The sequence below is a fragment of the Benincasa hispida genome, chromosome 8 (assembly GCF_009727055.1).
Source record: "Benincasa hispida cultivar B227 chromosome 8, ASM972705v1, whole genome shotgun sequence".
In the NCBI taxonomy this organism is placed as follows: domain Eukaryota; kingdom Viridiplantae; phylum Streptophyta; class Magnoliopsida; order Cucurbitales; family Cucurbitaceae; genus Benincasa; species Benincasa hispida.
Genome location: NC_052356.1, coordinates 13,216,941 through 13,243,937, shown reverse-complemented (window position 1 = coordinate 13,243,937; position 26,997 = coordinate 13,216,941). Strand labels below are relative to the sequence as shown.

Sequence of the window (26,997 nt, the reverse complement as noted above, 5' to 3'; positions counted from 1 at the left end):
AATTTATATCCACAAGATCCCTTACTAACTCACCGCGGACCAACAAGAATTAAAAGTATTGAAACAAAAATTTGATTCATTCAAATTTGTGAAGAAAAATATATTAATTGTATTGGATACAATTAATATATATTTATTATATTTGATACATTAAATATCAAATAAAATTAAAGTAGGGAGATACATTAAATAAGATTTAATATGTAATATATATATATATATATATATATATATATATATATATATATATATATATATATATATATATATAATATTATCGATATCAAATTCATAAACATACAAAATTGCAAATTTAACCACATATTTTGTGCTCGATAACATTTATGATGTTGATTCGATTATGGCCTAAAAAACACCAAAATGATAAATTTTTAAGCAACATTATTTAAGTCCAAAGAAGCTGGGAGATGAATATTACATTCTGCTCAAAGTCTTCCCCAACAAGACGGCCCAAAATCAAACCAACTGTCCAAAAAACAAGAGTCACCCAAACCAACCTTCCCATTTCATTACAAATCAAAGCTAACATAAACAACCACCACCTGCATCCTCATTTTCCTATTCCAATTCCTCAAGCATCAGCAAAACTGCACAATTAAATTTCTCAAGTTATGAAACTTCCCTTTTTAGCTCCAGACAATGACCGATACAAGAAATTGATAACATGGAGGTCAAAAAATCTTACCCTAGCTCAGAAAGCTTCTGGTGAGCTTCAGCATAATCAGCAAAGAAAGCATCCTCATCCTGAAAAATGTGAACAGAATACAGAACCATTCATTCACCATAAGCAAAGGTGGTCCTTGTGTGCAAAATCATAAATCCAATTGATCCAAAGATGGAAAAAAAACATACCGCAGCATATTTTTCGACAAGGGGACGGAATTCAGGGTCAGACAGAAGTGCCTTGTCTGATACCAACTGCAGAAGGCCTTCCTTCTCCCCGGTCAAGAGTTCACTGTTGAAACCAACAGTTTTCTTAACATTTTTTCACAACATTAATAAATTATCACATACTATATATGGCTTTAACTTACGTGAAGTATGAATTGTCAAAGATGAGAGGGTTGGTAGTCCATGGCCCCTCAAAACCGGATCGTTCCTTGTGTGCCCTACCCTGTCAAGTTAAATCACTGTCAGCTCCAAGAACTTCAATTGCTTGATCATATGTAAATTCAAGTTCATTGATTCATTCTTTTAACACTTCCTATCACTTATGCACGAGGCTCAAGAATCCAGTTTCAATGTATTTTAAACGATGAGACCAAACGAACCAATGTGTGACCACCAGAGAGGGCGACAATGTCCTGGTCGGAGAGACCCATGGTGTAGAAAACATCCCTCAGATGATCAGAACCTGAACAGAACACATAACAATCATGATGAGGAGTCCTTTTCACCATTCACATAACAACAAGATTGTCACGGAAACTAACCCTTAGTAGCATCAGGCAAGCGACCTTCTGGGGGTGACTCGGGTTTGTCCTGTAGCACAGAGACCAACAATTTACAATATCAGACCATTTTGTAAAGTTAAATAGGAAGGACAAACTATCATTTCAGTTTCTTTGTATTAATTGAGCTCGGTCTCAATTACGTTATTACACTTTAAGAGTTTCATAATAGCCCCTGATGATCTGATTAAATCTCTCAAGCTGGCTGTATTAGGGTTGAAATCTTTAAAATCACTTTTTTCCAAGTCTAAAATCACTCTGAAGCACAAACTTTGCTCACTCAATATCAATTCAATGGTTATTTTACACTTTTAATCACATTTCTTCATAATAAAAAGCATTTATCAAGTAATTTTGAAAATGAAAAAAAGTGATTTGGACCATTTTACAACCCTTCCCAGACATATATCATGAGAAATGAAAGGAGAAAAGACAGCCCCATGAAAACTGTTAGGAAATGGCAAAAACATTTTGGATGATATACCAAATCATTCCCTGAAAACAAGTCAAACTAAACTCAACAACACCTAAAAACGGAGAGTCAAAAACAGAAAAATGGCTTTCCAAGATACAATAAGTGATCAAGAAGCAAAACTCAGAAAAAGCTAAAGTAGTCAATGAAGTATACCAGTCCAAAACAAACATTGCCAAAAGAGGTAACAATCCAGACCACCCATATCTAGAAACATATGCATTCTCCACTTACAAGAATCACACCAAACAATTAAAACATTCATTAATCTTCTTCACTGACCTCTCTACCAGGGTGGAAAGGAACTTCAGGTCCACCAGTAATCTCAACAGCAACAACACCAGCAAGCTACAACAAATCAAACCCACAAACAAGAAATTAGACAACAAACAGACAAACTCAAAACCCCCTAAAAACAGATTTGATCAAACCAACTGATTATTACCTGGTAGAAATCTGCATATGAGATGTTAGGGAACTGAACCTTGATGGGCTCCAATAGCCTAACAGCGATGTCAAGGCCATTGTTGGCGCCATGGGCGAGCTCATTGGAGAACCTTATAGTTCCAAAAGGGCCACCAGTCCTGGATTTATGGTCAAAGGTACCAGCAGAGTGCCATCTGCAAAGAAACCACAATAACAAGCAAATCTCTAAGACAATCTCTCACGAGAAGGGGGGTGGTGTTGAGAATAATCAGAGAGAAGGACATACGCAAGACGAAGAATTAGAGGAGCACATTGCTTCTCAGCTATGAATCCTCTAAGCTTCCTCTTGGCCTTTTCGATGGCTTTCTGATATTCCTCTGTCACAACAGGGTAGCACTTTACCATGGTGATGATGAAACTGAAATCAAACAAATCGAAACCCACATTTTTAGATCCAACCCACAAACCAAAAACAGCTAAAAATCATCTTCAGAAACTGAAATCACTACAAATTTCATAAAATTGAAACGAACCCATTATCAGAAACTAGAAAAAGATATGGGAACTGATGCTTGATTCTATCAAAGTCAACGAATAGAAATTAAAAATTACCAGAACAAAAAGGAAGGTTTGGAAATGGACGAGAAGAAGAAACTCTTTGGGCACGAGTCGACCACAAGCTCCTCCATGGTAGAGGAAAGCTATATAAATACTACCAGCAGGGGAAAAAGAGGGTTCTAGAGGCTGAATGCTGACCGTCAGATATTGAAGTTGTCTGAAATTGAACGGTCGGGATTGAACTTGGCGACTGGGTTGGTGACAAGGAGTTATTTTTGTTGATGTATATTCGGAGGAAAAAACCGGACCCTAAAGAAATGCGATGGACCGTTCAATACTGAAATGACGAAAGTACCCTTATTTGTTCAATTATGGAGTTGTCTTAATTGGACATTTACTGTTTGAATTTGAAAAACAATAATGGTTTTTCATTTTTCTTTTTATGAAACATTTTTTATTACTTTCTTTCAAAATGTTACACTTTGATTCGTCCATTGAATTTTAAGTTCCATTTCAATTTATCTTTTACATTAATTTTTATTAATTTGATTTTTTAAAAATAAATTAGTTTTTATTAATTTCCCCTGTTAAAATTAATTTTAAAAACCACATCATAGAATTAGCTAATTGAAAAATAACGTCAAATATCAAAGTGAACATTAGTAAAATTCGAAGGTAAAAATTTTAAATATTGAAATTTATAAACCAAATAGAAACTAGACTTAAAATCTAGGAACTAAAAAGACTTTTTATTCTTTCTCTTTATTACCATTTTTCATTTAAACATGTTATATTTGTTGTATAATTGTATTCTCTTTTGCATATTAATAACATACTCAATTGGGCAAAAATGTCTAGAAATGATGTTATTTGAATTTTCTCATTGATATTAATATTGTTGGTCCAGAATTAGATAATTATATATTTTGTTATATTGTTTTGAATTTCAAAACTTTTCTAAAGTTTGAGTCCAGATTTAAACATTAAAAAAGAATAAATGTTTTAAGCTTAGGATGAATAAATAAATTATCTCTTGAGAAGTAGTGGAGAAATTTGTGTTCTTTCAACAACAATGCTCTCTTACTTTTAAAATATTTTAAACTACTATTAATAGTTTAATTTGAAGGTAGGCATTAAGTATCATAACAAAAACGAATATAATTAAATAGTAAATAAAAAAAATGATATCTTACATGCTTTTTCCATTGAGTAGAGGAGTCCATATAAAACTCAAGTTAAAAAACTCATCATTATTATAATATTTAAATAAAATAATTACTTCACTAAAAGTATAATAAAATATTTGTTCATAAAATATAGATAGTGATGATTAATTCAACAATAATATTCTCACAATAAATTATAAATATAACAAACTATGACAGCCCAACCTTTCATGAATAGATCTTAATTTAAAAATATTATACAACTTGTAGTATTCTAACCTTTCAATTTTCTGTCCAATTTATTTGTAAATGGAAAAAATATTTAATAATCCAATAAATTATAAAGTGGTGGTCAGACATTCTTTTTTCTTGAAGTCAAAGGTTCAAATCTTTCTCATTTATTTATCGTACTGAAAAAAATGTTTATTGAACAATTTTTTTTAAATTTCGAACACTTATTTAATATCATTCTAAAACCCTTTATATTTAATAAAGGAATGTTCTCAAATATAATAAAATGAGCCAACTTATTTATAAACGTAGCAAAATGTCACTGTCTATCATGTATATACACCAATAAACAATCTATCAGTGTCTAGCACTATCTACTGTTAATAGATAATGACATTTTGTTATATTTAAAAATATTACCAACAATTTTGTCATTTAAAACAAATACACAATAAAATATTGTATATAAGTTGTGCAACAATAGGTAATTTTTTTAAAATAGTAAAACTATTGAAAAATATTTTCAAATATAGTAAAATGTCATTGTTTATCAACGATAGATTAATAGAGATAGACTGTAATAAATATTTATTAATGTGGTCTATCACTAATAAATAGTGATATTTTATTACATTTATAAACAGATGGGTAATTTTCTTTTATTTAGAAACAGTCCGTACAAAAATTTGGGTAAAAGTGAAACCAAGCATAAATTAGGCAATTCAAAGACAATAACTCGATAAAAGAAGAAAAAATAATAAAAGGAAAATTATCCAAAGACAAATAGACAATTAGGTAATGCTTTTAAATTTTTGTAATAAATTATTATTACAATTATTCTTTTTAGTGTGTGAACGCGAAAGGTGATCCAAAGATTCCATTAGTGGGAAATGATAAAGTCACTTAGTCAATTTTGTTACATTGTATCACCCTCGAATTTGATTGGTTGTACACACCGAGGATTTATGTCAGTGGTCTGCTATTGGGTTTCCATTACTTTTCATTACATAACATTTTTTTCTCTATATATAAATAAAGTCCAGATTCATGGCCACTTTGGGTGTCGCAGTCCGCCAATCAGGATGTGCCACGTCATAAATCAATGATGTAAATTGAGTCACCGATGATCTTTTTCCAATGGACGGCATGTCCTTTGGCGTAAATTTGGCTGAATTTTAAAATAACAATTTCAAATAAATAAGCGTCTTGTAATCATTTTATTTTTTTTAATTAAGTTTATGAATATTGATTTTATCACTAAATTTTTTTTTTGATTATTTACTTTTTATCCAAACCAAGTTTTAAGAACTAAAAAAATAATCTTCAAAGAATTTGATTAAGAATTTAACCATTTTATGTAAATCATGATAAGAAATATAGATAAAATAGATTTAATTTAAAAAAACAAAAACTAAAAATCAAATAGCTACTAAATAAAACCTATATATATATTATATATAAGGCAATATGTATGGTAGAGGTTAGAACGTGACTCCACAAGTCCCCTCCAATTAAGGAAATTGTAGGACACTATTTCTCAATTAAATTAAGATAATTCTAAACCCTAAGCTTTAAATATAAGTTATATCTAATCGTTTAGAAGAAAAAAGTTGTGAAACATGCTTTTCTTAAAACTATTACTCTCGAGTGGTTAGACTTAGAGCTACATAAACGAATTAAAATATTTGTTGATATGATAAATGAGAATTTCGTATCAAAATTAAAGTTTAATTGATATCTCTAATATCTATAATAAACTATGTTCAAAGATTAAAATATATGTTGATATATCTATAAATGAAATAGTTCGTATCAAAATTAAGATTTGATATCTCTAACATCTGTATTTCTTTCTTTCTTACTTCAGGACATTTTTATTGACATTTCTAATGTCCATTTTTATTCTTTTGATATTCTCTTTTCTTAATATTTTTAAAAATATATATCATTTTCAGGATTTATTAATAATTATATAAGGATTTTATTTTTTGAAATATCATTAATTAAATAATCTTTCATCAATAAAATATTTCAAAATATATAATTCTTTTTTATTAACGTTCTTTTTTAATTATGACTTTGTTTTTTTTATTTATTAATTTTGATTGATATTCAAAATATTTCAAATTAATATTTCATTTATTTTATGAAATTTTATTTATTTTCTTCTATATTCCTAGCTGACAATCAATATTATTGAGATCTCAAATATATGTCAAGTATATTGCTAATGTATTAAAAAATGTAGATATACATCGCCATATACCATGTTTTATTTTTTGGTGTGTTCATCAATATATTAAAAAATGTAAATATACATCGCATATATTGATTGATATATAAGATGATATAGTGTATAAATTGTCGTATTCATGCACTTTATAAAATATAACGTGGTTTCTTTCTAGAAAATTCAAATATATAGTGTTGTATACATTAAAAATCCTTATTTTCTCCTTCGAAACTTCTTGCCAATTCTTGTTTTTATTTATAAGATCAACAATTTATAAATTTTTGGAGAAACTTTACTTATTTGTGTAGCTTTTGAAAAGAAAACCTTTACGTGAAGTTCGTAATGCAATAATTTTTCCTTACATGCTTCTTTTGGTATGATATTGTTATACATATATATTTTAAAAAATTGAATGGTAAGCCAAGCCGAAAAAGTAGATTGGGTCAGATTTTAGTATAAAATAATAATTAATAAGATTATTCCTGGAAAAAATAAAAAAAGTTTTGACAATGGTGTAATTAGACCTATTTATTTAGGTTATACGTGTTGAAAGTTCAAGAAGAAATATATATCATCTGTTGATCTCAAAATGATTATAAATGCTAAAAATAAGATTTAATACAAGGTGGAATTAAAAACCAATAATTATTAGTTTAAATAATTTATGTAGGAATCTACAAAAATAGAAAAATAATGGAAACTATTTACACAAAATAGCAAACTTTAATCATTTTACACTTCTATCAATTTCTATCATTGATAGACACTGATAAACTTCTATCAACCTTTATCAATGATAGACTTCTATCTGTCTCTATCATTGATAAATGTTAATAGAATTCTATCAGTATTTAACAGTTTTTTTACTATTTCTATAAATAATTTGATTTTTTTTTATCTGTGAAATTTTTCTTTTACCTTCTATGTTTTTATGATATGTTTCTTGTACTCATGTCATGAGAACTTTTTAAAAGATTTTAAATGCATAACTTCTTGACAAAGAATTTTGTGTAGATATGTATTTTCATTTTTTGGATAGTTGATATAATTTTCTTTCATAGGAATATAGAATAACTAGTAAAATTAGAGGTGAGAACTGAACATCCAACCTTTAGATACAATCATATGGTCATACCAATATCAATAAATCAAATTCACTTTGGTAAATATAACTAGTTAAAATCATATATTTTGATAGTGTTAATTGTAATATTAGAATAGCTAATTAAATTATATACTAGTTAACTATAATTCATTAGAATCGTTGACCAATTATATATTGATTACTTATATTTATTATTTTGTTATAAACTTATAATATACTATAATGACTAACTTATGCATTCTAATTTATATTAGATTTGCAATTTTTTTAAGATTATTATTTTTGTAGTTAGATGATAAAATATGCTTTTAGTTTCTAGGATTTAAATTTCAAACTTAACTTTTGTTTCGATCCTTAATTTATTAATACTTTTTTTATTAATAGTTTTTTTTATTAATAGTTGAATTTAATTTTGACTTGATCATTGAAATTCAAATAACTAGTCCAGGTTTGAAATTTGATTTTTAATTAATCCTAAAGTTTGAGGAGGATTTATAAAAAAAAAAGTCTATCCCAAAGTAGAATTAATGATAGTTGATAATAAAATATGATGATGTTTGACTATCATTGATTATCATAGCTGTTTAAGGTAAAACATTACATTGAACGGAAAACATTAAATAAAATTAATTTATTTTTAAAAGTTTGAAAATCACCACTATTTTATGAGATAGTGAATTCATTGGTAAAAAATATAATCTTAATGAAAGGATCTTACTTTCTCAATCATCCATGGAGCATGGCTGGGACGGGGAAGCATCCCCACCCCTATTTTAATCTCCATGCCAAAAAATTTCAAGCGAGGATTCCTCGTTGCGCAATGCAGGGATCGGGTTTCCCATAGGAAAAAACTCTCCGTTTATTCTTTTTTCAATTTATTCTTTTTTTAAAATTTATTTTAGTTTATTCTCGATTAAATAAATTTCTAAATTATTTTACATTAAATAGGTCATTTGTACTACAAACTTTAGTTAAATAAACTGTTATAAAATCTCTTACTAAAAACAATAATATTTAAAAGATATAATTAAATATTTAGTTTCCATGATAAGTAAGCTTAAATATTTACAAATAAAAGTTATATATGAGCAAATTATAAACATAGATACACATTGTGTGTGTATATATATATATATATTGAGTCGGGATTGGGATTGGGGTCGGGTTTTTAGTCATTGGGAAGAAAAGTCTCTCCCCTCTCTCCCCCATTCTTCGTCTAATCGAGAATTTCCTATCCTCTTCAAGATAAATTCCCATAGATCTAGTCCCACAGGTTTAATGAACATCTCTAAGGACGACAATTATTTAAATAATCACAAATAAGCTATATTTATACGATTTCTGATTAGTTTTAATACAAACAAAAATATGAAGTAATATAGCTTGAAAAAAAAAGGTACATCCAATTATTTCTCTTTCTCTATACAATTAGTCAAGATATTGAAATGTTTGTTGAGTCATGTAGTTAAAGTATTGCATTTATATATTAGTCACCCATCCTATCTCAAGAACCAATTTTGTTCATAACACCTTGAGTATCACAAAGGGAAGGAAATTGGCTTAGACATGAAATTATTGGGTTATGTTGAATTATTTTTCATTTTCCCTCTATTCTCTTAGCTCTTACACTACAACTAAAACAATCTTCTTTCTCCCATTTTTATATTTGCAACAAATTTTCAAATATTCACAGAGGTTAAATTAATTAATTTTTGTAAAAGTGAGTGCCAAATTTGGTATCTTTCCTAGAAAAGATTCACATTCAAAATCAATTCAAGACTCCATCTTGAATTTTTCATATTTTAACACATTTTCAAACTTGGAATATTGACCTCTCTAATATTTGTTTTGATTATAAAGACCAAAGCTTTATGAGTCAAAGAATCAAAAGGAGACTTCAATTGTAAATAAATATCGACATTCTATTTTTTTTTTTCATTATTTATTTTGTTTATCTTATTGTTTTTTTTATTCGATCCTAATGATTTGAGACGCAATTCAAGACATATTAGATTTTTTTTTTAAAAAAAAAGTTAATTCTTTTTCTTGAAAGGTTTTGAAGTGTTCTTAAAATATTATTTATCCTATATCTTTTCTTCCCTGTATAAAAATAATAATCAATTATTTTGGTAGAAATCAATAGAGATGAATTCAAAACTTTAGTTCACTCAAATTTGATAAAGGATAATTATTTTAAGGTTTTGTTTGGTAACTATTTTATTTTTTATTTTTGTTTTTGAAAACTTAACCTGTAGACACTACTTCTACTTCCAATGGTTTAAAAAATCAAGCTAAAATTTGAAAAAAAAAAAGTAGTTTTTAAAAACTTGTTTTTGTTTTTTAAATTTGACTAAGAATTCAATCATTGTACTTAAGAAATATGCAAATCACTGTAAGAAATGGGGAGAAAAGATGCTTAATTTTCAAAAACAAAAAACAGAAAATAAAATAGTTACCAAACGAAGCCTAGTTATTGTTCATACAACATATATAGAATGCCAACATTGGTATAGTTTTATGGTAACTATTGCATGATATAATATTAAATTTATTTTTATCTATCAATTTAAACTTTTAGGTCAATCAATGATTTAACATATTGTCAGAGTAGTTGGTTTAGAAGATTTTGCATTCAAACCCTTACAATGTTATTCCCCTCCCCCTATTAAGATTGATATAATATTAAATTTACTTTCATCATCAATATCATATATATATATATATATGTTTCTTTCTTTTTTTTTTTCTTCCCTTCATTCTTTACTTTAATAGGTAAAAGTAGGAAGAGATTTAAACCTTTGACTTTTACGTTGTAGACATTTATCTTTAATTAATTGCTTTTGTTGAATCTTGAATGCATCATGCTAATTATTGCATATTCTTTTCATATGTACATTTTTTAGGGATATGTACTCATCATATGTATTTGTTTGTCCAATCCATATAAATAATTATGAGACGATCTATTCTATCTTTAAGTGATGAAAGGATATCTTACTAAACCATTTTTCATGCTTCTTTTTTAAGTCAGAAGAATCTTTCAGTCAACTGGAATTTTTAATTCTCACTTCTTGAAAGGGAAAGGGACAACATTAATTTTGCCTAGTCTCTCTTAATATGGAGTCTTGATAAACCAAAATGTACACATTTAAAATATATATATATATATATATGAATGAGTTATTAACTCTTTTGATTTGCATGCGTGAGAATGACCTATGAAGCTAGCCGATTCAACAAGCCTATACTATTTTAGGGACTTGACCTAATAGGAAGTTGAGATTATAATCTTCACCTAATGGAATTTATTCGTTCCCATATAAGATAAGTCACTAGTAGTTTCCTTCAGTGTTGATTACAGGATTTGAACAATAACGCTTGAATCTCCCATTAGCTTGAGAGAGACTTAGTTTATGACTCGATCATAAAAAAATGTTCAGTAGATGGTCAATGTAAACCATTTTCCCTACTTAAGCATGGTTAAGTTAATGTATCGAAGTATGGTTAATTCTATAGTATGAATGTTGTGTATAGGATGGGGTTTAGGAGTTTACAAGGAAAAATATCCTAAGTAAGGAAGCCTAGACTCTCGGGTAGTAAAGGGTGTGAAGATTTCTACTAGTAAGAAGGAAAAATTGCAGTGTGTGTGAGGCATGCATTGTAGACATGTTGCGTTTGGTAAAGGTCAAGTCATGGGGAGGATGTAGCAGCCTAATTTGTCCAAGGAGGTTAGGAGAGGTGTCAAGTGAATGAGTATATCAGCATGCAGCGGAAGAAACAAAGATCAATAAGCATTCTAATTCATTAATTTTTGTTGTAAATAAAGCAAGCTCGTACAATAATAAGAGGGTTTCAAGTCATACCTTTGTAGAACCTCTTTAATCTTGAAATCAGGTGCAAATCCTCTCCAAATCTCGTTGCGAACCACCTCAAGATCTTCTCCACTATTCTTTTGGAGCTTTAGATTGAGTTGTGGAACTCAAGATAAGCTTGAATGAAGGGAACATGAGAAGAGCTCACTGCACCATCCACTTCGAAAGACACCTTTCTTCAACTCGAATTTTTCAGAAAAAACTCTATTGATGCATTCCTCAATTCCAGTTCCATCTTCTCTACTTATTGCAAGACATTCATGCAAAGAAGATAGTTACATGAGATGCAGTTCATGCTTGGATTATTGATGCCAAACTTAAGTGGACTTTTTGTGAGCTGGTTGTTTGAGTAGTGGAGAAATCCCACATTTAAAAAATTTGTGTTCTTCAATTTTCAAATTTTCAAATTGATTTCTAAAACCAATTTGATTTCAAAAATTAAAAAATATTATTAATTTTACAAAATTAATTTTCTAATTAATAATAAATAATTAATTAAACAATTTAATTAATTCTAATTAATTTAGTATCAAATATTAAATTCATTTTACACAAATTCCACATACATGAATTTAATATTTAAATATTAATTAATTCTCCAATTTCGTTTAATTCTAATTTGAACGTTTCAAATTAACTTATCATGTTACTCTAAAGCTAATCCATTTACGAGCTAGTAGGGGACCTTACGGGCCTACAAATCATGGGCTCCAACGATCCGAGATTAATTGGCTAAACTCTTTACATCGAATTAATCCCCATTCGTTAACTAATGGGTCACTCCACTAAAGCCCATAGTTGCACTCCTCTCATTGTAGACATATCATGTCCACGTGATTTAACCATAATTAGTAAATCGACCTTTCACAGATTGTTCGTAATAACGGTTGGGTCAAATGTCTGTTTTACCCCCGAGATTATGTCTTGTTTCTTAAGTTCTTACTGATCCTCTAATGAACAATTGGGTTGTGATCCAGCCACTAAACCAGATTCCTCTCAGCCCAGTGAGAGGGTGGGCCCCCTTGTTCAAGACCTGGATTTAGTACTTAAGAGAACAACCTTTCTCCTATCCCTAAATCGGGTAGGCGTTAATTCCGTTTTGTATCCTATGTCCTCAGCTATCTACCCAGTCTTATCCCTGAAATGGAAGGCTTATTGAGCCGACACTGTTGAACTAACCTTCACCTATGCAAATCTAAGAATAATCCCGAATAAACAGGGGTTCATAGTTAGTTCGGGATTAAGATCGAGTTACTTAGATCATCTAAATGAAATAGTCAGTCTTATACAATAAACAACGTTATAAAGTAAGAGTGACTTATTTCTTAGTCCGATCTTATGCAAACGCATTACATAGGGTACCCCCACTCCTCATGTCAATACATAAATGAATTTGGATCACTTTGTTTGTAGAATCTTTACAACAACTTGTAACAACTATAGAGTAGGCCACATCCGATAGTGTTACCAGAATAAGGTACCCAACTTTAATTATGTACTATAGACCGTTTTGGCTATTTACTCGAACCTAATCCATCTTTCTGTCTCTACATAAAATACAAGTATTCATATAATAGCCATGGATCTTAGTTTATTGGATTTAGACTTTTACGTATGCAATTTATAAAATCAATAATAAGTTTATTGATTATAGAATATGTTTATCTTTTACAAACTGCGAGTTTTGGAACATAAAACCCAACATCAATGTAGTGGCAAGGCGGGCCATGAGGCATAGGGCATGCGATGATTAAGGGCCAAGTCTGGGCATGAGCGTGTGAGGTGATGGTTGAAGAGGTTGAGGCATGTGCAGCAGACGAAGGCGCATGCATAGGCTCAAGGGGGTGCTAAAGCACACAGGAGAGGCAAAGTAGTGATGAGTAGCGTGTGTCAACGCAAGAGGGCTGATAACTTGTAGAAATACAAGTTATTCTGCCTCTTTTATCTAAAAAAAATTAGGAAAAAAGCTCTGAAAATGCGACAATTTGCTAAGAAAATTCATAGAAATAATTGCAGTATGCGCTCGGACGTCTATAAATAGACATGAAATCGCCATGCAAAGGACGACTTTGAAAAGAAGAAGAAAAGGTAAAACATTATGTCAAAGAAACCCTTATCTTACATCAATTCAAAGGCCTTAGTGAGAGCTTCGGTTCCTGTGGAAGTAGAAGATGAACTCCAACTTTCAATACTTGCAGTGAAGCAGTCATTGAGGAAGCTGAGGGAAACAATAAATTATGCACCACGACTTAACTCCCAAGAAATTATGCACCATGGCTTGACTCCCTATCCTTATTCTTGATCTTAAGTGTATTTGTATTGTTTAAGCATTGTAAAGACTCATTTCTTTTAATATGAATACATATTCATTTCAATTTTCGTCCATACTCTCTTTATTCATTATGAGCAGCTAAATCTTTCATGGGTTGAGAAGCATCTTGCTAACATGAACTAAGCAATATTTAAACCATGCATTTTACTTGTTTTATGTATGCCTGATGAAATACTTGGATAACTCGAAAGATTACCCTAAATAGATTAAATCTCAGTTTGAGTGAATTAGAGATTTAGAACTCATAAAACAAGAAGAGAAATTTGTTAGAAATGAGTAACATTTTTTACATTACACACTCAACACATGCATCCTAAAGATAGAATAGTTTGGCCATGTACACTGAGAAATGTAAGTTCTAATCTTGAGTGCATCGCTTGAACGCATGATTTATATATTTACTTAGGAATTTTTAGCGAATATTCTTCTCAACCCTGTCATCGCATATCTACATTTCACAACCATTGCATATGTTGTTTCACTCAAAGTATAAACCCCATCACACATAACTTAATGTTAAAGTAATATTAAAACCAATCTGATTAGTAATCAATTGCGTCAAGATAAAAGAATTAGACTTCAATGCATACTTGTAAAGAAATCCTTGAGTTTGACCTTGGACTCACCAGGACTCTAGTTGAGCTTGCATTTGGGTTCAATTAGATAAAACAGTGTGTTATAACCTCACAATTAATATTCATTTCATCGCATGGTATGAGCGTATCAGGGGCCTAAGCCGTGAGGGCAGGATGCGAAGGCTGGAGACGTGTTGGCCGAGAGAAGGGCCTATGCATTGCAACTAGCCTATGCGATGCAATGTAGCCCATGCGTTGGTGAAGAGATGGAAGAACTCAACTTAATCACTGACCTTAGTGGACCAGTTTTCATGTTTTAGATGCCTTAGTCATACTTAGTGGGCTAGTTGTCACCTTAAGCATGCATGATAATCATGCACTCCCAAGTATATAAGGGAGGTTGAAAGAAGAGATCAATTTTCCATTTCACGTGTGCTAAGGGAGAAGAGATTCTATTGAATTTAAGCTTGAAGGTTGCTGATAAAGTGTTGGGACTACCAAGAGGAGATTCCCACAAATTCAACTTGAAACTTGGAAGAATTCCTAAGTGTCTCAAGCTTCTGGATGTTCTAGGGTAAGGTAGAAAGATTAAGGAATTCTGAGTCTAATAGAAGGACTCTGAGGCTCAAATTTTAATGTAAGGAAGCTAAGACATTTATGAACAAGTTTGTAGAAGGAAATTTTTCAAAATGATGCCTGAAATTTAAGTATTTCATGCTTGAAGTTGAAATCTGAAAATTTTGGGTTGAATAAACAGGTAGCTGCTTCCATGGGACAAGCAAGCAGCTGGCAGGCTAGACTAGGCATTAGCGGGTGCGCTAGAGTATGTGTGGTTGAGTGCAAGTACTACCTATGGGTGTACCAGGAGTGAGTGCACGACAACGTTGTTGAAGGCACTGACGCATAGGTGAGCATGCGGCGTACTGGCACGGTGAGTGTGTATTAGCATACAAGTAGGCGCTTGCAGCCATATAGCACCCATCAACTATTCCAAGGTATTTACTTAGCTAAGTGTAGAATATGCCAAGTGGGGTGATGCGTTGACAAATGTGGAAGATGCTCTAAGTTTGATGTTAAGCCTATTCATGTAAGTTAAGCCCAAAAAGGAGTTAGTGGCATTAACCCAAAGTATTTGTCAATGTCATAGAGCAAACACCAATAGGGGAAGCCTATCAACCGTGAGGAAGTAGGCTAAGACTATGAGCGACAAAGTTTAAAAGTGTTTTTCTCAATAAGTTTTCCAATGCATGGTTTACTTTCAAACTAGCTTTAATAAGTTGTTTTCCTAATGATGTACCATGCATGAGTTTTAGTTTCGTGAAAAGCTTTCTAAGTAACCACGTTTTCCTTAATCTTTACTTTGAAGCAAGCCTAGTATGATAATGTACACATGAGTCACATGGCTTAAATTTTCTAACTTAAGGTTTTTTGAAGCATGCGCTAACTAGCATTCCTATGATTATGTAAACCTTTTATGATGATTACATTATTGGAATGCTTAATAATCAAAGTTGAGTTTTCTCCCTTAAAGTTTGAGCTATGATGTTATGATGCGGAAACCTGATACCGAAGGACTAAGAGAAGGTATCTGGACCCCTAGTACCTAAGGTATGACGGTATTCAGGGCATTACCACGTGCATGTAAGTATGGTTTTGACATTGGTTGTGTTGTGACCACTCCATACCAACTAAGGACTTCGACATTAGGAGATTGAGCAAAAGAGCTTTCTCTCAACTAAGGCTATATGTTAATGATTTCTGTATGAGCATATGATTTTCAAGCATTTGAATGTTTTACACATTTGATGCTTGTGAGTTTGAGTATTTAAAACTTTGAAGTTTTATATGATTGATGTTTACTTAACGTTCAATAAACATGTTTTTAAATAGTCACTCGCTGGACTAGTAACTTTCTATTTCTAATGTTTTCCTTTTTTCCTAGGTAGTGGTCAACTTCCCCAAGGATAGCTGTACTACTAGTCTACCATTCAGAGTGAAAGTTGAAAAGCAAGGAATGGGAAGGAAAGCTTAGGTGGTTTTGTGGTTTTGTCTATAGTTTAGTTATCATATACATATTGAAGACAAAGGGGAAAATTAACAGGACCCACTGTATTGTGTGTATGAATTATATTGCTGCCTATATGTATAAATCTAGACATCTATTCAAATTACTAAAGTTATGAAATGTCTGTTGGAAGAATATATGTTATGTTATGTTATCAGGTGTCTAAGGCTAATATAGCAAGTACGGTAGGTAGAAATAGACAGTAATTGCCATGAGAGGGTTGGTAAATGTTGTCTTCACATCTCCTCCTAGGATAGGAAAGGAGTTATGGGAGGGGGTATGACAGTCGATGGTACACGAGGTGTAAGATGTAACTACAAGGGTAAAATGAACCTTTGACTTAGTTGTAGTCACGGACAACTCATTAGGAATTGACTTGCATCTAGTAATTGTATTCATGGACATAACTTGCCCTAGAATGCATAAGATTGCAACTTTAAGTCTATTGTGTAATGACCTAGAGTTAATTGATGAATGAAAATTAATTGATTAAAGAGTTTAGTCAATTAATTTTATATTATTGGAGCTTAATAATATATGTGTCTATTAGTTCTCTCTTTTCTAGCTCGTGACAATGATTTAATTGAAAAAAAAGATGTGAAGCATTAAAATCAATAGTTAGCTGTACACCAATATATATATATATATATATTTAACATCTATTTGATATTAAAGACAAAAGGAGAGATTGAATTAAATTTTGAATCGATCAAACTAATATTTTACGTATAGTAATTAAAATATAGAAAAATATATTTATTGTCAGTTATACATCAAATATTAAAATAATGTATATAAGATATATTAAAGAAAAATATATATTTAACTTTTGAATAAGATTCAAATAAATTATGTGTATTGTAGAAGGTTTGAATGAAATTCAAATAAGTATAATAAATATTTTATATATTAGACATTAAAGATTGACCCTAGGCCAAAATGAACAAGCTCAACTGACATAGTGCTTATACTACAACCTCGAGATCTAAGGTTTGATTCTCCCATCCCATACATTTAATCTAATATCTTTCAAAAAAAAAAAAAAAAAAAAGATCGACCGCCAAATCTCTATAAAATAGCACTATTGGGTTGAGCCATTTGAACATCCCACACATCTCCTTTAGAGAATTGGATCAATTCTCTCTAGATTTGATCTACTTTCCAAGATTTTACTTAACCATACTATTTTTCTATTTAATTATAAACAACTCAAATGACGATACAATGTTTTTCCTATAAGATGAATCATTCCTTTCCTTCAGTTTGATGAGTGAAAGCTTGAGGGAAAAAACCATAAGAGAATAATAACTCAAAATAAATGGTGAAAGACTAGAGATTTCATTTAATCAAACAACCCTAAAAAAAATTTAAAGGAGAAAAAATTGATAGTTGTTGATACCAAGAAATGTATCAATGGTAAATTTACATTATTGAGGAAGAATCATACCAATTATATACGCTGGAAGACAACAATATCTAGCACTAGCATGATGCTTAGTCATAAATGTTGGAGATTTGTTCGTTGTCTTTATATTTTTTCTAGGGCAACTTCTGATGGTTTCTGCTGTAGCAAAAAATGAAGTCTTAGCATTTGTCTCAAACAATACTAGTTCATGGAAAATATTTTTCTTTCCTAATCTAGAAATTATATGCGGAATATTTTTTTCCTACTTTGAAAAATCTCAGAAGATGTTCCTTGTTTATGACACAACTTATTTTGACTGAAGGGGAAATATTTTTCGAAAATTATTTCCTAGCCATGGTTTTTCCCCTTGTTTTTGACTGAAGTGGAATATAGTGAGCAAAGATCAAAACAATATTTTTTCCTACTTTGGAAAATCTCAGAAGATGTTCCTTGTGTTTTGATCTTTGCTCACTGTATTTCACTGTGCAATTTCATCAATTGATAAGTTCAAGAACTTGAAGATAACTTTTGTCTTAGGAGAAGCCTAAAGCATCGTTGAAGAGAAGGAATTCTCGATCTTAGGGTGATCCTAAGATTTCATTCTTGAGAAGGATTTCTCCATCTTAGCGAGAACCTAAGATTCGTTAGTGAAAGGTGTTCACTAAATTACAAGGAAGATAATTAAGCAGAGAGGAGTCTCACACAGTGTTAAAAGTCGAAGTATTCAACATTAATATCATCATACTTAGGGGGAGCCTAAGTATAATCAGAGGGAGTCTCATATCTAGGGAGAGTCTAGGTGACTTGTGAGTTGGGCTCTACATGAATCACTGTAGTAGTCGGTGTATTACAGATACGTACTACGTTGTAATTTTCTAACTCTTTAATATTAGTGATTATCTTTCCTAGGCACACTGCCCCTCAGACATAGGTGGTTTATTGTCGAATTGGGTTACTAACTTCTGTGTACCTTTACTTGTTTTCTTGTTGTTAGTATTTTGTTGTTATAGTGCTTGTCAGTGCTTTCCGTTTAACATCTGTATTTCAAGTGACGAGTCATCCTATCTCTTTTCCATTTGGTATCAGAGTAGGATACCTTTATCTCAAGTGCTTCAATCATGGACATAATCAAAGAATGTGACTCCACCACTCGTCTCCCTACTTTAGATGCAATAAAATATTCATACTGGAAAGCTCAAGTCTCACATTTCTGAAGTCAATTGATAGAAAAACATGGAAGGTTATTGGTTGGTCTCATCCAACTACCAAAATTGATGATGGAAAGGAAATCTTGAAACCTGTACTACAGTGGTCTAAGGCTGAAGGCAAAGCATCTTTAGGGAATCTTGTGCCTTGAATGTCATATTTAATGGTGTTGATAAAAAAAAATATCCAAACTAATTAATACTTGTGTCTCTGCTAAGGAGGCATGAGATATCTTATCTTTAAAAGTCAAAATATCAAGATTGCAATTGTTGACTTCTAAGTTTGAGAATCCTAAAATGTACGATGATGAATCAATTTTTGAATTCAATGTTTGTTTACTGGACATTACAAATGAATCGTTTGCTCTGGGAGAGAAAATTTAAGAAGGAAGACTTGTTTGAAAGGTTCTTAGGTATTTACTTAAGAAATTTATCATGAAAGTTACTGTCATCGAGGTAGCTCAAGACATAACAAAGTTGAAAGTAGATAAATTATTTAGCTCCTTGCTCATCTTTGAGATGTCCCTGGATGGAAAACCTAAGAAGAAGAATAAGGGAATTGCTTTACAGTCCTCAAATTAAGATGAACCTGATGACCCTGATAGATGAAGATTCCCTTACTGAATATATTTCATTGTTTGCACAATTCAATCATGTTCTCAAACGATTTGGAAAAAAGCCTGACAATTTTAATTCTAAAAACAATAAATCTGGTGGCTTTCTTTCTCTCAAGCAAGTCAAAGTTCAAAGTAGTGGGAAGGAAGCTGGCAAGTTAGGGATTTAAATTCTCAAAAAGAAAAGTGCTTCAAATGCAGAGATTGTGAAGGCTATGGACACTTCCAAGTAGAATGTCCTAATTTCTTGAAGAAGCAGGGTAAAAGAATGTTTTAACTTTATCTGATGATGAGTCTAAAAATAGTAGTGACTCAAATAAGGATGTCAAAGAACTTGTTAGTAACCTCTCATTTGACACCTCGTCATGTGAGATTTCTCAGTATGATGTATATGCAAGAAACACGACATTGCTAAACATGGTCTATCAAATTGAGACTTTGATGGCTGACAACCACAGTCTTATGTCTACTATTACAGATCTAAAGTGTGAACTTAACCAAGTTAGAGATGAGAAAGACTCTGTATGTAAAGATGTCAGAATGTTGAACACTGATACTAAGTCTCTGAAGAACATATTGATAAAGGAAAAGATAACTGGTGATAATTCTAGGCTAGGTTTTTCAAAAGGTGAAAGCCAGCATACTAAACAATCTTAGTTCAAAGGGAAGCAAAAGATTAAGTTTGTCAAAGCTCAAAATCCAAAGTTTTATAGTTTTACTGGTACATCCTCCAACAATTCAACATAAGGAGTCAACTAAATTTACAGGCCAGGATGGATTTGACACTTTTATGGAAGATTAAGCCACAAACGTCCATTTGGTTATCAGTTATTGAAAGTGCTTCACAGGTTCACAAACTCAGTCAAGGCTCTTTACTTCTCTTGAAATCGATATCAAAGAGAGCCAAAATTAAAAAAAGTTTGGAAAGTGAAGAATGTTCAGAATAAATACAATGTTGTACTGATATCACTCAGATCTTCTGCTAAAGAAGATTGGAATTTTGATAGTGGGAGTTCTAGATACGTGACTGGTGAAAAGAATGATTTGTCTGACCTTAAATCTACTAGCTTGAAAAATGTCACTTTTGGAGATGGTGCTTTTGGTAAGATCATTGAGAGAGGAAAACTTAACTACCCAAGTCTTCCATCCTTGAATGATACAATGTTGGTTGATGGGCTCACTGCCAATTTTATTAGCATTAGTCAACTATCTGATTAAGATCTAAACGTGAGTTTCACAAAAGACAAGTGTGTTGTCACAAACAATGTTAAATCTCTTGTTATGACAGGTACACGTTCATCTATTAATTTTTATCTGTAGAATTTTGACAATGCTTCAAAGGTTTGTCATCTCTCACGACAAGATGAAGCAAGTCTATGGAAAAAATGCCTAGGCCATGTGATCATAAAGACGATTCAAAAGGAACTAGCCAAAAATGTTATATTTGGTCTTCCATCTTTACCATCTTCGACTAGAATTATTTATGGTGATTGTCAATCAAGTAAACAAACTCATACTCCACATAAACAAATATCTCACTCTGGTTCAACACGTATCTTGGAACTTCTCTACCAAGACCTTATGGGTCCTATGCAATCATAAAATCTGGGAGGTAATCGTTATACTTTAGTTGTTATTAATGACTTCTCCAAATACACTTCGGTATGCTTTCTCAGAAAAAAGTCAAATGCATTTACTACTTTCCAAGCTCTTTGTCTTCAAGTGTAATGCCGGAAAGATCTGAGTGTGACATGAATTAGGTCCAATCATGGTAGGGAGTTTGAAATCTCAATTTGCTGCCTTTTGTAATTCGATTGGGATTTATCATCAATTTTATGCACCAATCAATCTCCAACAAGATGGGTTTGTGGAAAGGAAAAACCATACTCTTCAGGAGATGGCTCGAGTGATGTTGCATGTTAAACATTTGGCATTTCACTTTTGGGCAGATGCTCTAAACATAGCATGTCATATTTATAACAGAGATGTTCTACGACCAGGTACCTCGAGCGAAATTTACGAAATATGGAGAGGGAGAAAACCAAATGTTAAATACTTCCATATCTTTAGTAGTACGTACTACATTCTAGTTGATAGAGAAGCCAAACAAAATTGGAATTCCAAATCCAATGAAGGCATATTTCTTGGATATTCCACAAATAGTCAAGCAAATTGTGTCTACAATAAACAAAGTCTCGTTGTATGATGGAACCTATTAATGTTTTAAATGATGATGTTGTAGATCCATCAGGTTCCATTACTGTGGAAGAAGAAGATTCCAACGTAGTTCCACTTGCCAACACAGATATCCCTAATATCACTTTTGACATGTCATTTGACATGAATTCTGAAAATCCTATGGAGGACAACAAGTCAGCTTTTGAAGAGGTCAAAACAAGTAACAAGCATCCATTTAGTAGAATTCATAAGAATTATCTCCCTAGCGACATCATTGGTAATCTTGAAGAAGAAGTGACTACCGGAAAGAAAGATAAAGTCGATTATCTAGAGATGATTAGTAATATTTGCTTCACCTCTCCTATTGAACCAATAAATGTCAAAGAAGATTTTGAGGATGAACGCTGGGTTAATGCCATGCAAGAAGAGCTTGGACAATTTGTGAGAAATAATGTCTGGGCTTTTGTCCCTCGATCAGAATCAGTTAATGTGATCGGAACAAAATGAATATTCAATAAAAAATTTGATGAGAATGAAAATATCACTAGAAATAAGGCCAGATTAGTTGCTCAGGGGTATACCCAATAGAAGGTGTGGATTTTGATGAAACTTTTCCTCTAGTTACAAGACTAGAAGCTGTCAGGCTTCTTCTTGGAATATCTCATCTTCTAAAATTCAAACTGTATCAAATGGATGTAAAGAGTGTATTCTTGAATGGATATCTGAATGAGAAAGTTTATGTCGAGCAACCCAAAGGATTTGTGGACCCTTCACATTTTGATTATGTGTATAAACTCAACAAGACCCTTTATGGACTCAAATAGGCATCTAGAGCCTGGTATAAACATTTGACTCAATTCCTCGTGTATAATGGTTATCGTAGAGGAGGCGTTGATAAGACCTTATTTGTAGAAAAATCTCAAAAGAAGTTTGTGATTGTTTAAATTTATGTTGACAACATTGTGTTTGGAGGGATGTCACAAGAGATGGTAGAACTCTTTGTGAAATAAACGTAGAAGGAATTCAAAATGAGCATGGTAAGAGAACTGTCCTATTTTCTGGGGTTTCAGATTAGACAATTAAATAAAGGAGTTTTTAGCTCTTAGAGAAAATATGCTTGAATATTGTTAAGAAGTATGGCCTTGAAAAGGATAGTATCAAACGAATTGAATCACATACAAAATGTGCGTTATTTGCCTTAGATGTAGGATGGTTTGTAACGTGATTTTATGAGATTTGATGTGTTTGCTAATGATTTTGAAAGTTTATGATTAAAAATTGAAATTATAGCCAAAATGAGCCAAAATGGATCAAAATTATGTATAAAGAAGTCAAAGCCAAGCAATGGATTAAAGAGAATGAAGAAAAGAGATGAAAAAGACAAAAGTTCAAAAGGAGGAACAACGTAACACATAACATAGCTATGCTGCCCCTTTATGCTATAGACTCGAGAAGAAGGTTTTGAAGAGCATTACAACGCTTCAATTGGGCATTGCTATGCTAGGCCAGGGTCGTAATGCTGCTTAAGAGCATAACATTACGCTACAACAACATCAGTCTAGCATTGCAACATTACAATAGAATGTTGCAACGCCAAACTTTCCTAAAATGAAAATTATGCATTTTTGGTAATATCTTGAGCTCCAAGTTTTGATCTTCTATATATTTGGAGGCTCTTCAACACTCAAGATACATTGGGAAGAGAGAAAGACATTTAGGACAAAAATTAGGACATTAAGCACAAAATTTACAACAAGAGGAAGAGATAATTGAGACCCAGAAGAGAGTTTAAGCTACAAAGTTAAAGAATTTGAGGGATATTTTGGAGACCTTGAGTTCTTGAGGTGATGACCAAGGCGGACTTAGAGGATTCAAGAGATCAAGGAAGTCTTCAAAAGATTTCTTCGATCCCTTTTCTTTCTTTAATACTTTTGCTTGAAATCATGGATGAAAATATGTTTGTGCAACTATGAATGGCTAAACTTGATAGTTTTAAGGTATTGATGAAGTTATTATGAATTTAGGTTGAAGTTAGTCTTTTGATGAATGTTTATTAAACTTATTGCTTTTTAACGATATTGTGCTTCATTCTTATTGATTGGCGATCGATGATTATTAGGTTGAATGTTTAATTGAGAGATTGAATGCTTAACTGGATTTATATCATTAAATCATTATAATCTTTCATGAAAATAGTTAGGTTAATAGTGAAAGTTGTTGATGACAATATTTAATGCCTTGTTTCTTAGTTTGATTTCAAGAAATTAGTTATCATTTACGTCGCATGAGAATAGGTTATTTTTTAGAGGAAGTAATCTTAAGTTAAGTTTCTAAACTTAGGTGTAAGGTTTATACATGATTCCATGAATTGACTAGAGTAGATCTAATGAAGTAATGATAGATACAATACCCTAGAACAATTATGTTCTTGGATTTTCAAAATAATTTTATTGCTTTCTTTTATTGTTTCAATCACAAATTCCAACTTGATTTTGATTCCTTAGCTAAAATTGACACTATTTTGAGATAGCTAAACAATAATTGTCAAATTGCTCCTTGAGGACAATACTCGACCCTTTAAAGCCGTTTATTATATTATAACTTGACCATGTACACTTGGTGCACATGAATCTTCATATCAATTTTTTTGCGCCATTGCTAAGGATCAAAATAATGAATTTTGTTTAATATTTTAAGAATTTGAGATATTCTAGACTAAGGGTTAGCTTGTTTCTAATCTTGTTTGGTGTTTTCTCTTTGCATTTTAAGAATTGGAGATATTCCAAACTAAGGGTTAGCTTGTTTCTAATCTTATTTAGTATTTTTGCTTGTGCATGCCCCATAATAAAGACACCCCTCTTTTGCCTCTTGACCTCGAGATTGAATGTTCCTTAAGGAGAAGTCTTAGGAACAAGCAAGAAGTAGAAGAAAATATGGTCGGGGAACTTGAGAAGGCAATTAGGGATTACTTCTAGACATCTCTCCTTATGGCTCAAACTGGAATTATGGAGGTACCAATCAATGCAAACAACTTTGAGCTAAAACTAGGGTTGATTCAAATGGCTAGGATGATTACTTTTAGAGGACGTCTCATTGAAAATTCTTATAAGCACCTTAGATATTTTTGTGAGATTTATGAAACAGTTAAGATTAATCGAATTCCAAACGATGCAATTAGACTAAGACTGCTTCCTTTTTCTTTACTTGATAGGGTTAACGATTGGCTAGAGACCATACCGTTGGAGAGCATCACCACTTAGGAGGAGCTAGTTCAAACATTCTTGAATAAATACTTTCCTCCTACCGAGTCTTCTAAATTGAGGCCTCAAATTGTTTCTTTTTCTCAACAACCGGATGAACAATTACTTGAAAGTTGGGAAAGGTTCAAAGATCTCCTTAGAAAGTGCCCATAACATGGTTACCCTAGTTGGTTGCAAATGCAATTCTTCTATGATGGATTGAATGGCAACACCAAAGAAATTCTAGATGCTACTATTGAAGGATCTCTTTTCTCTAAAACTACTATAGAAACTTACACTATTATAAAAGGACATGACCACTACAAGCTATAATTGGTCAAGTGAAAGGGCTTCTACCAACAAAGTAGCATGAATTTATGAGGTTGATGAGGTAAGTGCTATTAAAACTCAATTGACCAAAATTACTAATGCTTTGTATAAATTGACTATAGGTGGTCAAACACAGAAGTCATTATCCAAAGCCTCTCTAGTAGCAAAGGAAACCAAAACTCAATAAATTTGGGACTTGGATATTGAGATAGCTAATTATGTGGATAGAGGACAAGAGGCCAACAACAAATTCCCACACAATACCACTCAGATTTGAGAAATTCTAAAAAAATTTCTTATGCAAATGACAGGAATATTGTGGCTCCTCCAGGTTTTCCCCAAGCTAAAAAGAAACCATCCTTGGAGGAATTAATGATGGACCTTATCAAGGTAACCAAGAAGAAAACATCTACACTGGAGAGTTCAGATCATACCATCTTGGGCTCCATACAAAGCCATGACAAGTCCATCCCAAACTTGGAGATGTAAATAAGTCAAGTAGCTTCTATTGTGTATATCATGCAAAAAGGTAAGTTTCCTAGTTGCCTTGAGAAAAATTCTAGGAAAGAATGCAAGGCAATGAATCTTAGAAGTGGAAAAGAATTGAACATACCTATTATGGACGAGGATGAACAAATACAAAACAAGGTTGAATCCACCATAGACCATGAACTTAAAAAGGAGAAACTTGCAAAAAAATATGAGTAAAAAATAGGAAGTACTTCTAACTCTTTACCTTTTGCCTCTAATACTCTTCCATATCTTCAAAGATTTCAGAAAAAGAAGGTAGATGCACAATTTTTTAAATTTCTTGAAATTTTTTAAAAGTTGCATATTAATGTCAAAGTTTGCTAAATTCATAAAAGATGTACGATCTAGTAAGAACAAGTTTGGTAAGTATGAGACGGTAGCTTTGAATGAAGAATGTAGTGCAATACTACAAAAGAAATTACCTCCAAAATTAAAAGATCTAGGGAGTTTTTCTATTCCTTGTTAATTAGGCAATATTACAATTTCTAGAGCACTATATGATCTTTGAGCTTCAATTAATTTAATGCCTTTGCCTATTTTTAGGAAGCTCGACATTGGAGACGTGCAACCAACAATAATATCCTTGCAATTACTTGATCGGTCATATGCTCATCCTTATGATATGGTATAGGATGTGTTGGTTAAGGTAGATAAGTTCATATTTCCAGTGGACTTTGTGGTGCTTGACATGGAAAAAGATGTCGACATTCCAATAGTCCTTGGGAGATCATTTTTGGCTATCGGTAGGGCTCTCATTAATGTGCAAGATGGTAAGCTAACCTTTAGACTCCATGATGAAGAGGTAAAATTTGATTTATACAAAGATCTTAAGCACGCGGATGTTGAGGTAAGTCATGAACCTCATGAGACAAGTAAGTTGGTTAATACTTTCCCTTCTTCTAATGAATGTTCATTGAATGATGATTCTTCTTCTAAGGTGATGGGTAAAAGATATTGAATAGTAAGTGAATGTGATGTTAAGGCGTGT

General features: G+C 31.8%; 1 protein-coding gene across 1 annotated transcript; it reads right to left on the bottom strand.

Moving 5' to 3' along the window:
- Positions 1-324: 324 nt before the first annotated feature.
- LOC120083781 (L-ascorbate peroxidase, cytosolic) lies at positions 325-3,135 on the bottom strand. The gene is made up of 10 exons (XM_039039646.1): positions 2,983-3,135; positions 2,657-2,788; positions 2,390-2,564; positions 2,227-2,292; positions 1,455-1,503; positions 1,293-1,375; positions 1,056-1,135; positions 874-976; positions 707-765; positions 325-608 (listed from the first exon to the last, which is right to left on the bottom strand). The coding sequence occupies exons 1-10, from the start codon at positions 3,057-3,059 to the stop codon at positions 593-595; spliced, it is 840 nt and encodes a 279-aa protein (XP_038895574.1). The 5' UTR covers positions 3,060-3,135; the 3' UTR covers positions 325-592.
- Positions 3,136-26,997: the final 23,862 nt, after the last annotated feature.

Coding starts and splice junctions, on each gene's coding strand:
- LOC120083781 (XM_039039646.1), bottom strand. CDS start 3,059: ATGGAGGAGCTTGTGGTCGACTCGTGCCCAAAGAGTTTCTTCTTCTCG. Junction 1,136..1,292: donor TCTCTGGTGGTCACACATTG/GTTCGTTTGGTC, acceptor TTAACTTGACAG/GGTAGGGCACACAAGGAACG. Junction 766..873: donor TTGTCGAAAAATATGCTGCG/GTATGTTTTTTT, acceptor CACATTTTTCAG/GATGAGGATGCTTTCTTTGC.